Here is a 13375-nt window from a genome sequence, read left to right on the forward strand (position 1 = left end):
ATGACTCCAACCTAAGTGTATGTAAACTTCCGACTTCAACTGTACTTACCTGATTCACATCAATCATTGAAGTCACCAGCCGTTATGCTGCAGTAGCACTGGTGGTGTCAGTGGACTTGAAGCCTACATTGACTGTGAGCACAGAACCGGTTTTTAGCCTCAGCTTCATGGTGAATCCACTCTTCCACTGTTGGTAGCCATCAAAATGACCGAGGCACCAGGGGTTCCCCTCCTCACAAAGCGGTCAAACTTCTTACATTTCGGACAAACATGCATGCCGGTAAACAGTGGTTGTAGTGCACTGCCGCTACCATCAGGCCGTTCCCTTCTTGACATCAAAGCCGCAATTGATTGTTGGTGTATGAGTTCTGATCAATGTAATTCAAATTGCAAAAATAGAAGTGCATAACATATTTTTCTTATACACTGTTGCTTAAAGACTGTTTAGATAGAATTGAATCCATCTGCGTTGTTCATTTTGTGGAAATATATTGTGCAAACTTCCCTTTAACGGCAGCTAAGCCAGGGCCTGGCCAGGAGGGATAGAAATGAGGAAGATGATGGTCATTAAGCTTCATGACTCACAGGCCTGTCATACAGTAGGAGAGGTGGAGGAGGGATGGAAGATGATAATAACAGTAATGTGAATGGAGCAGAGTAAGAGTAGGGTCATTTCAAAGGTGTAGCAACAACAGTCCCTCTGGGGGTTAAGAATAGTTGGCTTCAGAGCAACAGTTTTGCAGCTACATTCCCATTTGCCCTAATGCTTGTTGAGTGTGAAGTGTTTTATAACACCATAATAACCTAAGAAAATGTACAATTTCTATCCAAAAGTTGTTTGATCAATGCCTCCATTCCTCCCCACCCCACCCGTTTACACACACGCACAAACACACATAATTTGCTCACACACACGTAACAAGCACCACGCACGTGTAACCGATGTGAAATGGCTAGCTAGTTAGCGGGGTGCGCGCTAATAGCGTTTCAAGCGGTGACATCACTCGCCCTGAGGCCTTGAAGTAGTGGTTCCCCTTGCTCAGCAAAGGCCGCGGCTTTTGTGGAGTGATGGGTAACGATGCTTCGTGGGAGGCAGTTGTTGATGTGAGCAAAGGGTCCCTGGTTCGAGCCCAGGTAGGGGCGATGAGAGGGATGGAAGCTATACTGTTACATTGATGCTGTTGACTTGGATCACTGGTTGCTGTGGAAAAGGAGGAGGTCAAAAGGTAGGTAGGTGTAATCAATGCAAAATGGTTAGCTAGTTAGCCGGGTGTTCTTTTTAGCAAGAAATAAAGGCATTTCACTGTACTAGTGCAAGTGACAATAAAAACTTGAAACTTGAAGGTCTAGGATAGATGAAATGGATCAAAGATGAAGACCACCAGATGGGACCATACTTGATTAACCACTCATGAACCTCAGCCAGTGTGTGTTTTACGATTTACAAAAACAGTAGAAACAATTGTTGAACCCCATAATTGAGGCGAGGGCACATCTGTTTCCACGTTGTGTTGTACGCAGCACGGATGGCAGACATGTGATCTCATAATACACCTTAGCGAGAGAAACACAACCTGGCTATCTGGGCAGGTTTCAAAAAACCAGCAGAGAGCCCAACTAGAAGGCAGGCTTGCTCTAATGAAGTCTCTCTCTACAGTGTGAAAGAAAGCGGGAAGGAGGAGAGGAGAAGAAATGTTGTTTTCAATCCTCAGATCCTCTCTGCTTCTCTCTCTCTCTTTCTCAATTCTTCTCAATTCAATTCAGGGGCTTTATTGGCATGGGAAATATATGTTAAAATTGACAAAGCAAGAGGAAATAGATAATAAACAAAAGGGAAATAAATAATAACAATTTACAGTAAACATTACACTCACAGAAGTTCCAAAAGAATAAAGACATTTCAAATGTCATAATATGTCTATATACAATGTTGTAACGATGTGCAAATAGTAAAGTACAAAAGGGAAAATAAATAAATGTAAATATAGGTTGTATTTACAATGGTGTTGGTTCTTCACTGGTTGCCCTTTTCTTGTGGCAACAAGTCACAAATCTTGCTGCTGTGATGGCACACCGTTGTATTTCACCCAGTAGATATGGGAGTTTATCAAAATTGAGTTTATTTTCAAAATCTTTGTGGATCTGTGTAATCTGAGGGAAATATGGGTCTCTAATATGGTCTCTCTCTCGCTCTCTCATACCCTCCTCCTCCCTCCCGGCAGGGTAGTCTCCTGATGCAGCCGGGCTCGAGTTCGGGTTACAGCTCAGCACCGAACCCGCCCCCACCCCATGGCCCCTCCCTCACCCCATGGCCCCTCCCCACTTGTTTACATTCCTCAAGGTCCCCCTTGTATGGAGTGCAAATACTCTCACCTTCCTTCTCACTGCTAGCAGGACCAGTATGTGTGTGTGGGAGCCTACTATCTGTTTGCTAAACTTCACAGTCCTTATTTATCACCTCCTGCTCTCCATATCTTCCCTCTATTTCCCATTTTGTTATGCGGGAGATGGTAGTTGTCTACTGCGTGCACTTATTTACCTGCAGCCGGTGAAGGAGAAGGTAAGAGCTGTCTGCATTCTTTTTTGAAGAAGAAGGGGGGCCTTGAGGGAAGAGGAAGAGGGGGGGAGAAGTGGGAGGGTAACATACTGAGGCACCAGAGGGAGAGAGCGAGAGAGAGGAGGGAGACATCTGTCTTCAGAATTGTTACTACCTTTGCGTTGTAATGTTGTAGAGAGATCTGTTGGAATTCTCCTAGGAGTTCTGTTCTGACCTGGAATGTAGCCTGCTGAGGAGGCCTGAGACTTGCTGACTTGCTGTAGAGAGCTGGATGTGAGTTCAAGAGAACCCTATGTGTGTGCTTGTGTGTGTGCGTGCGCGTGTGTGTGTGTGTGCGTGTGTGCGTGTGTGTGTGCGTGTGTGTGTGCGTGTGTGTGTGTGTGTGTGTGTGTAGGGGGAAACCAGCATAAGGCAGGGTAGAGGAGGAGGGTATCTCTTTTATCATGCGTGTCTGGTATTCAGATCCTACAACAGCCCTATTGGCTTGACTGAAAGGAAAGTACTTAACGCACCAGATTGAGACAGAGGCACCAGGGTCATGTTGCTAACTCTCCTTTGTTGAGCTAGAGGAGAGTGACACTGATTGTGGAATGGTGCTTTTACCCACGACTTCAACACAGCCTTCGCTTGCGCATGGAATACGTCTAATGCATTGAGCTGCATTCTGTAAGCACCGGTTGCTTGTCTTGTTAGCTAGCTAGAACTCTTTCATTTTCTCTTCAGTAATCTATTCGAGGAATGAGCAGGAGCGATGGATTTGACTGTGCTGCTTTGATCTCTGACTGTGGTTGTATTTTTCTGCCCAGGGTTTAACTGGGCTGTTTAGACATATGTTGGAGGGTCAAAGGGTAGTGGGGACGGGTTGGTAAATCACCCCACAGTGAGGAATGCAGAGATCAAACACTGTGACTGACTGACTGGGGACTAAACATTACTTTGTCTCTCCTATATCAGCACACAGAGAGACAGATGGGTGGCTTCTTGGCTTCCATTACCAGTTAGTTATATAACCTGAACATGAGGAACACCGTACAGCACAATGTACGAATGAGAGTTATAGGTGGGGGTTTTTTCATTCGCAAAATAATGTGGCTGATGGTTAGAACTTGGGAGTTCTTGGAGTGGGATCAACTCTAGCCTAAATCATTGTTGGTTGGTGATACTTTTGTGGTTTTATTTAATCAGAATGGTTAGATTTTGTGATTGGTTTGTGTTGTTTTGGTTTGAGATTGAGGGGAAACTATTCTGTGCTGCACTGTTATCTAGGAGAACACTCTTGTCATGTGCAGTTGAAGTGCTGACAATTCCCTTGCTTTGTTGTTCTTACAACCTGTAGCCTACTCATTGTCCACCAGCTCTGGAAATGTGGCATACTTTTGAGTTAATGTGTGTGTTCATTTGAATGTTTGTGTGTCAAAGGGTGTGAGTTTGTGTATCCCTGTTTGTTTTTATCAGCGAGCTGTACTTGTTGTTCATTCCATGTGATTGTGAATGTAAGAACTTATTTGTGTATGTGAGAATGTGATCGTCTTTTTGGTCATGTGAGCATCTTTGTGGTCATCCACCTGTATGTGTGTGTGTCCATGTGTGGTCATGTCTGTGTGTGTCTCCATACCAGCTGACCGTTTGAAGACGCTCCATCTCTTGTCGTTCCAGTGCCTCGCTCTCAGGGCCTGGCCCAGGACAAAGCAGCCCTGTCCAAGAGGAGCGCTAATGGGGGAGGATCCACCAACATGACCCTGGGCCGTGGAGCCCACCGAGCCACATCTATCACCAGCAGCCCCGACCACAGCGACCACGCCCTGTCAGCCAGCAGCGACTCAGGCCTGTCCAGCACCTCCCTGTGGACCGACCGACCCCCAGTTCCCATCACCACCAGCACCAGGTCCCAGCAGGGTCCCAGCCGCCAGGAAAAGGCTCAGCTGAAGCGCCTGCTGAGTGGGTTCGGCCTGGAGGAACCCTCCCGAGAGCTTGAGGAGATGTCTGAGTGCGGAGGTGGAGGGCCAGGAGGGGTGGCCTTCCAGAGACTGGTCCAAGTCCAGGTGCATGTCGTCGGAGACCCGCGGCCCCCCAGGGAGAGGGAAACGGACATCCTGGATGACCTGGTCCTCCTGTCGGGTCACGACCTGCACAGTGTGGACAGCCTGGGAACCCTGTCATCGTCCTGCCACAAGAGCAGCCAGAATTCCCTGCTGTCGGATGGCTTTGGCAGCCCCGGGGGAGAGGAGCTCCAGCACCAGCCTCACCACCAGCCCCAGCACCACCACCCAGCCCCTCCAGCCATGGAGGAGTATGAGAGGGCCTACGCTGAGGCCCGGAGGGGCTGTCTGGGCCAAAGGAGTGCTCCCATCTCTGCATCCACCCCAGCCAGCACTGTTCCCATGCCCAAGCAGCAGGTCTACCTGCAGGGCAGCTACTCCACACACACCTGGGTGCGCCAGCAGCAGATGGTAGCAGCCCATCAATATGCCTACCTGCAGGCTGAGGAGGGTGAGGAAAGGGAGAGGTACCCAGCGGACAACAAGCAGCAGGAGGGAAGCCCACCCAAACCACCAGCCTCTACAGTGCCACAACAAAGCTCCGTGCTGAGGATGGACACTGCTGTCCAGAGAACGGTGATGGCCCTGCCACAAACTCACACTGAGCAGTCTCCTGCGGTCGTCAACAAGAACAAGCGAGACGAGGAGTTCAACTCTTTGACCGTGGACATTGATAACTCCATCGACCAGCTCAACCAGTTGATTATGGACCTGGACCCCACGTTCATGCCGGTCCCCACACGCTCCAGCTCGGTCAAGAGGAACGGAGGTACAGGGATGCACGTGAATGGCTCTGCCACCATCACCACCACCACCGCCACCTCAACAGGCTGCCCCAATGGAGTCAGTCACAGACTCATGGATAACAGTACAGCCGCACTGCAAAGCACACAGCAGTCAGGTAAGACAGACAGCAAGCTTTGGGTGTGGTGGTGGTGGTGGTGTGGTGATATGAATGGTGGTGGTTAGGGATGGGCGATATGGCCAAAATCTCATATCCCGATAAAGGTAATTTCATATCCCGATAACGATACATATCACGATATAGCACATTTTCTGTAAATTCAATTGATTAAATAAGCATGTTACAAAATATAAAATATGAATGTATAAAATCTAAAAAGTTAAATAGAAAACACTTCAAATATAGTTGCAAACAAAATAAATATAGGCCTAAAATATATATATATATATATATATTTGGGGGCCTTGCCTGTTTTGCATGTTATTTTGGCATTAATACGTGTCACATATCAATTTGCATTTGGTACTTTGGGTCGAGTGTTAGGACCAACTCACCAAACCCCCGTTTCACGACCGTGTAAATTAGGGCCATGTCTTTTCAGATGTAAGTTGTAACGGCAGCTGTTATCTCCTTCCATCTCCGTGATTCTTTGCCATACGGTGTGCCGCAGGAAAAAGCCTCTTGCAACGTCTGAGTCGGGGGTTTGTTTTGAGCACTTGACTGTACTTTTTGTGGGTCTCATCCGTAGACTCTCTCTGTACTGTTTCACATGATTCTTGCGTAGGTGGTAAAATAGGTTAGTGGTGTTTGAGCCTGTTGTCTGGACCAGCCTGCAGCATATTTTGCAGTGGACGGTTTTCTGGTTCGTGTCAGAATTTTTATACCCGAACCACGTCCATGCGAATGAAGTTGCCCCTCTTTTAGGTATGAGCTCCGTGTCTCCGTGCTCTGTGTCACATTCACTCTCTTCCATGTTTGTTGGTGTTGCAAATTTCCGCAAAGCATCGTCCAATTGACAAACAATATTGCCATATAGAGTGTGATCTGAGACACAACGAAATAAACGATAATGGTGATTCAATAATAGTACTGGTGGTAATGATAGCGGTGGTGGTGGAAATGTGACGCAACCTCTGCAAATAGCAAAGCTTCATGAAAAATGGTGGTGGTAGGAAATCAATGAGACAGTCAGATTTGGTAATGCATCTGTTCTGGGAGAACTTCAACATGAAATCCTCACTGCTCTTACAACATAGTGTTAACTTTACCAAAACACACGTTTGCCCTCTCTCCCACCTGGAGGGCTGTTTGCCAGTGTAAATAGCAGGGTTCCTGACAGCTTTTCAGATGTTTTCAGCTTGTTTTTGCTTCAGAGGGCATTGTCGAGGCTTGTCTGTGTACAGCTATCTCACTCAGGAATCAGAGGGAGAGAGAGGGCTGTCATCAGCTCTGTAGATCTAGGCCCACACATCTCTAGAACATTCATGCATCTGGGACACTATACTGCTGTCATGGAATGTCTTTGAAAGTTCCTCACACGTTCTCAGGACCTACTTGTCATTTGCTCACTGAAGCTGCTTTTATCAGTAGAAACACCAGCTTGATGTTTCTTGCTTTCAGTAAATAGTGTCTTCATGTTAAAGGGAATATTCCAGCTGTCGGTGTCAGCAGGTCCCCCTGTTATCCATCTAAAATCATTTAAAAAGAAGTGGAGGAATATTATATCTTACTTACTTATTGCTTATTGCATATTACTTATATGTTTTGAACATTGCAATAGTTTTCCACAAAACACAAAAACCTTGCCTTATCTTTAGTTCAGATGCCAAATATTTCCCTCTGGAAGTCTGGATATTATATTGGTCTATTATGCCCTTGTTCATGGACATAAACGTTGATTCTGAAACACTGTGCCAAAGAATCCTAGGAGTGTTCAGTGCTTATCAGTGACTGAAAAGTAGCCTACGTCTCCTACGTCCACCAGCTTTGGACCTTAGATGTTCACAGTATTTTGGTCTGTAATCTGAAACCAGCTAATTTCATAATCTCACTTTTGTTCGTTTCCCTCTATTAGTGATACCTACAGTATCTTGCAGATAACTATTCAAATGTACAGATTTAATCTTACGCACTTACTAAAACCACAAATATTTTGTATGTTTTCATTTCACCAAACTTGGCCGTGTTTTCTCAGTTGTTGTACTTGTGAATGTTGATGACTCAAGTACAAGCATGCAGTGCAGTTCATTGGCTCTGGAACTGTGGTCCACCATTTTGTTTCTACCTGGAGTAAGTGAGTGCGGTCTGGCTGTCAGTAGAGTGTGAATGACGTTAAGATATGTACCTGGAGCAGCCAGGGGGCACATAAAGAGGTTAGCGCAGGGCTCTGGAATTTCCAAGAGAGGAACAAGTGTGCCTGCCCGGAGGCATCGCATTTTCCATCTGATTTCAGAGACTTGTACCTGTCTGTGCATATCCGGTACATACAGTGGAACATCCAGACTGACGCACAGCACAGTACAGAAACACGCTGTGTTTGGCTTATTTACAAAAAGGCCATATACAGATGTAGCACCTTAATTTGATCACTCTTGTTGCTGAGAATTGTCCCGCACAGCAGGAAATGCAAACATGTAGTGTATTTGAGCTTTAAAAATGATTCTAAACGTTGTAATTTCCACTTTGAAATTTCAGACTTGATTTGCCCTAATAATAAATGTATCAACCCCTACAGAAATGTCAATTCATTATAATCCACATAATAATTCACATTTCCTGTTGCTGAATTAGGATTTTCCTGCTGTAGCAGACTGGATGAAATTATGATCCTATATCTGTATATTGAGTTGGTTTAGAGTAGACACATAAACACATAAAGAATAATGTAGTAACTAAAAAAGTGTTAAACAAATCCAAATATATTTTATATTTGAGATTCTTCAAAATAGCCACGCTTTGCCTTGATGACAGCTTTGCACACTCCTAGCATTCTCTCAACCAGCTTCACCTGGAATGCTTTTCCAATAGTCTTGAAGGAATTCCCACATATGCTGAGCACTTGTTGGCTGCTTTTCCTTCACTCTGCAGTCCAATTCATCCCAGACCATCTCAATTGGGTTGAGGTTGGGTGATTGTGGAGGCCAGGTCATCTGATGCAGCACTCCATCACTCTCCTTCTTGGTCAAATAGCCCTTACACAGCCTGGAGGTGTGTTGGGTCATTGTCCTATTGAAAACAAATGATAGTCCCACTAAGTGCAAACCAGATGGGATGGCGTATCGCTGCAGAATGCTGTGGTAGCCATACTGGTTAAGTGTGCCTTGAATTATAAATAAATCACTGACAGTGTCCCCAGCAAAGCACCATCACACCTACTCCTCCATGCTCCACGGTGGGACCCACACATGCGGAGATCATCCGTTCATCTACTCTGCATCTCACAAAGATACGGCAGTTGGAACCAAAAATCACAAATTTGGAGTGAGTAGTGGTTTCTTTGCAGCAATTCGACTATGAAGGCCTGATTCACGTGTCGGTTACTTGAACTCTGTGAAGCATTTATTTGGGATGCAATTTCTGAGGTTGGTAACTGAAATGAACTTATTGTAATGGCATTCCTCCTCCTCTTCTGAGAAGCGAGAAGGATCGGAGGACCAATGCGCAGCGTGGTAAGTGTCCATAACGTTTATTTTAAGACATAAACTGAACACTATGAAATACAAAACAATAAACGTGAAAATGAACGAAAACCGAAACAGTACAGCGTGGCAACAAACACTCACACGGAAACAAACACCCACCAACCAAAAGTGAAACCCAGGCTACCTAAGTATGATTCTCAATCAGAGACAACTAACGACACCTGCCTCTGATTGAGAACCATACTAGGCTGAACTCAAAACCCCAACATAGAAAAACACACATAGACTGCTCACCCCAACTCACGCCCTGACCATACTAAATAAAGACAAAACAAAGGAAATAAAGGTCAGAACGTGACACTTATCCTCTGCAGCAGAGTTAACTCTGGGTATTTCTTTCCTGTGGCGGTCCTCATGAGAGCCAGTTTCATCATAACGCTTGATCGTTTTTGTGACTGCACTTGAAGAAATGTTCAAAATTCTTCAAATTTTCCAAATTGACTGACCTTCATGTCTTAAAGTAATGATTTACTGTGGTTTCTCTTTGCTTATTTGAGCTGTTCCTGCCATAATATGGACTTGGTCTTTTATCAAATAGGGCTTTCTTCTGTATAACACCCCTACCTTCTCACAACACAACTGATTGGCTCAAACACATTAACTTCTTGGATATAGGGGGCGCTCTTTTAATTTATGGATAAAAAAACGTGCCCGTTTTAAGCGCAATATTTTGTCACGAAAAGATGCTCGACTATGCATATAATTGACAGCTTTGGAAAGAATGATTTATTTAAATGATTTATTTGAATGCTTTTCTGGTTTTTGTGAAAATGTTGCCTGCTGATGCTAACTCTAAATGCTACGCTAGCTACACTAGCTGTTACACAAATGCTTGTTTTGCTATGGTTGAGAAGCATATTTTGAAAATCTGAGATGACAGTGTTGTTAACAAAAGGCTAAGCTTGAGAGCTAGCATATTCATTTCATTTCATTTGCGATTTTCATGAATAGTTAACGTTGCGTTATGGTAATGAGCTTGAGGCTGTATTCACGATCCCGGATCCGGGATGGCTAGTATCAAGAAGGAAAGAAATTCCACAAACTTTTAACAAGGCACAGCTGTTAATTGAAATGCATTCCAGGTGACTACCTCATGAAGCTTTTTGAGATAATAGTTTTATTTTTATTTAACTAGGCAAGTCAGTTAAGAACAAATTCTTATCTACACCGGCCAAACCCTGACGATGCTGGGCCAATTGTGCGCCGCCCTATGGGACTTCCAATCACGGCTGGTTGTGATACAGCCTGGTATTTAGTGATACCTCTAGCACTGAGATACAGTGCTCGGGAGCCCCAAATACCAAGAATGCCAATAGTGTGCAAAGCTGTCATCAAGGCAAAGGGTGACTTCTTTGAAGAATTTCAAATACAAAATATATTTGGATTTGTTGGTTACTTTTTTGGTTACTACGTGATTCCATATGTGTTATTTCATAGTTTTGAGGACTTCACTATTCTACAATGTAGAAAATAGCAAAAATAAAGAAAAACCCTAGAATGAGTAGATGGGTCCAAATGAGAGATTTTTCCTGTATAAGTACACAAGACTTGGAAAGGTACCCCTGTTATGCTAATGTTTTACATCTATGTAAAACATAGATGTATCTTGACAGACAGATATAACTGCTGTAGCTATAGATAACATGTGTAGAGCAGCTGTATAGGAGACATACACAAACACTGGCACACTCATAACCACTCCACATAAAACGTTCTGAACATTACAAGCAAACTCACTCTACGACACAGCTACGACACAGTAAAACTTAAGCCCAATTATAAATGCATGAATAGAGTTCTGTTTTGACTCCTTTTCTTTGTAGAAATAGGCTAAGTACTGTCGTACTTCAAATCAAATCAAAATGGATTTGTCACATGCTCCAAATACAACGGGATTAGATTTAACCGTGAAATGCTTGCTGATGAGCCCTTCCCAACGATGCAGGGTAAAAAAAATATATATATAATAAAAGAAAAACAGTAACAGAAGAGGAATTAAATACACACGAATGTAGCAAAACATTCCAGATCAATGTGCAGAGGTATGAGGTATTTGAGGTAGATACCGTTGTTTGCGAAAGTAGTCACCCCCCTTGGCATTTTGCCTATGTTGTTGCCTTACAACCTGGAATTAAAATAGATTTTTTTGAGGGTTTGTATCATTTGATTTACACAACATGCCTACCACTTTGAAGAAAGAGAAATTACAGGTTGTAATGCAACAAAATAGGAAAAACGACCAAGGGGGATGAATACTTTTGCAAGGCACTGTATGTACATGAAGGCAGGGTAATCTTAGTAGGCAGCAGGATAGATAATTATAATAATAAGAGTAAAATAAAGAGTAGAAGCAGCAAATCACATTTTTTACTTGCGGGCCCTTCCCAACAATGCAGAAAGAAAGAAAATAGAAAAATAATACCAAAAATAATGACTGAGTGGATAACATAACCCTAACCCAAATCATGATATCATCCTTGGAATGTATGTTATGTCTCTACAAAGTGACGTCTCCCAAAAACAGAAAAAGATAGCAACACCCCAAAAATGACCGTGTTTACAAGCCAAAGGGCAATGAAGACATCCCACCTAATATAGGGCGTTAGAGAGGTGATAGTGAGAGTTATTAGCAGTGTTAGTCTCTCACATGGTAATGAGATCGCCATTCATTCAGATCCCTCTCAATGAGCTCAACTTCCCATGATGCCTCTTTAGGACCATACACTCTGCACCAAATGTTGATTTGACGATATATTTGCCAGAATCAATTTGCAAATTTCAGACGGCACTCTGGTCAGAGGTGTACCTTAGACCGCTCTCGGCCAGCAAACGCTACCAGTGTGTCCCCCCACAAGCCCACCCACCCACCCACAGCAGAGACAAACAGAGACAAACTTCCAGTCGAAGCTCGCATCCACTTCAAGACCCTGGTGCTTGCCTACGGAGCTGCAAGGGAAACTGTCCCTTCCTACCTTTAGGCTATGCTCAAACCCAACACCCCAAACTGAGCACTCCGTTTTTCCACTTCTGGACTCTTGGCCCTCCCACCCCTACAGGGGTTCAGCTCCTGCACAGCCTAGTCAAATATCTTCTCTGTCCTGGCACCCTAATGGTGGAACAAGCATCCCCCTAACATCAGGACAGTGGTTCTGCCCATCTTCTGAAAATGTCTGAAAACCTACCTCTTCAAAGAGTATCTTAAATAACCTACTAGTACTGACTTTGCTGATAAGTACTTTGTTGATGGAAAATGTGCTTACTACGACTGTGATATGTGGTTGTCCCACCTAGCTATCTTGAGATGAATGCACAAATTGTAAGTAGCTCTGGATAAGAACATCTGCTAAATGTAAAGGTACTAAGGCACGGGCATGCCGAGCCTGACTGAAATATACTGGTTTAGAAAAACAGACACACATTTAAAAAATAAAAATGCAAGAAAGAAAAAAATATGCAAATGAAGTCCAAAATAACACACAATGATAGTCACAACAACCTATACGCACACGCACACACCAACACACACACCTCTGGCTGTGCCCTCAGAGAATGTGTGTGTGTGTGTGTGTGTGTGTCTGTGTAATCATCCTGTGCATTAGTACAGTCGTGGCCAAAAGTTTTGAGAATGACACAAAAATACATTTTCACAAAGTCTGCTGCCTCAGTTTGTATGATGGCAATTTGCATATACTCCAGAATGTTATGAAGAGTGATCAGATTAATTGCAATTAATTGCAAAGTCCCTCTTTGCCATGCAAATGAACTGAATCCCCCAAAAACATTTACACTGCATTTCAGCCCTGCCACAAAAGGACCAGCTGACATCATGTCAGTGATTATCTCGTTAACACAGGTGTGAGTGTTGATGAGGACAAGGCTGGAGATCACTCTGTCATGCTGATTGAGTTTGAATAACAGACTGGAAGCTTCAAAGGGAGGGTGGTTGCTTGGAATCGTTGATCTTCCTCTGTCAACCATGGTTACCTGCAAGGAAACACATGCCGTCATCATTGCTTTGCACAAAAAGGGCTTCACAGGCAAGGATATTGCTGCCAGTAAGATTGCACATAAAACAACCATTAATCAAATCATCAAGAACTTCAAGGAGAGCGGTTCAATTGTTGTGAAGAAGGCTTCAGGGAGCCCAAGAAAGTCCAGCAAGCGTCAGGACCGTCTCCTAAAGTTGATTCAGCTGCAGGATCGGGGCACCACCAGTACAGAGCTTGCTCAGGAATGGCACCAGGCAGGTGTGAGTGCATCTGCACACACAGTGAGGTGACGAACTTTGGAGGATGGCCTGGTATCAAGAAGGGCAGCAAAGAAGCCTCTTCTC

At 44.1% G+C, this 13375-nt stretch overlaps 1 protein-coding gene across 1 annotated transcript in view; it reads left to right on the top strand.

Moving 5' to 3' along the window:
• The window catches only part of LOC112260575 (tensin-3), a 65777-nt gene that overhangs the window by 24583 nt on the left and 27819 nt on the right, over positions 1 to 13375 (top strand). Inside the window, 1 exon segment of the mRNA XM_024435800.2 lies at positions 4214 to 5497. Coding sequence (XP_024291568.2) covers positions 4214 to 5497 — 1284 coding nt within the window.

The sequence above is a fragment of the Oncorhynchus tshawytscha genome, linkage group LG10 (assembly GCF_018296145.1).
Source record: "Oncorhynchus tshawytscha isolate Ot180627B linkage group LG10, Otsh_v2.0, whole genome shotgun sequence".
In the NCBI taxonomy this organism is placed as follows: Eukaryota; Metazoa; Chordata; class Actinopteri; order Salmoniformes; family Salmonidae; genus Oncorhynchus; species Oncorhynchus tshawytscha.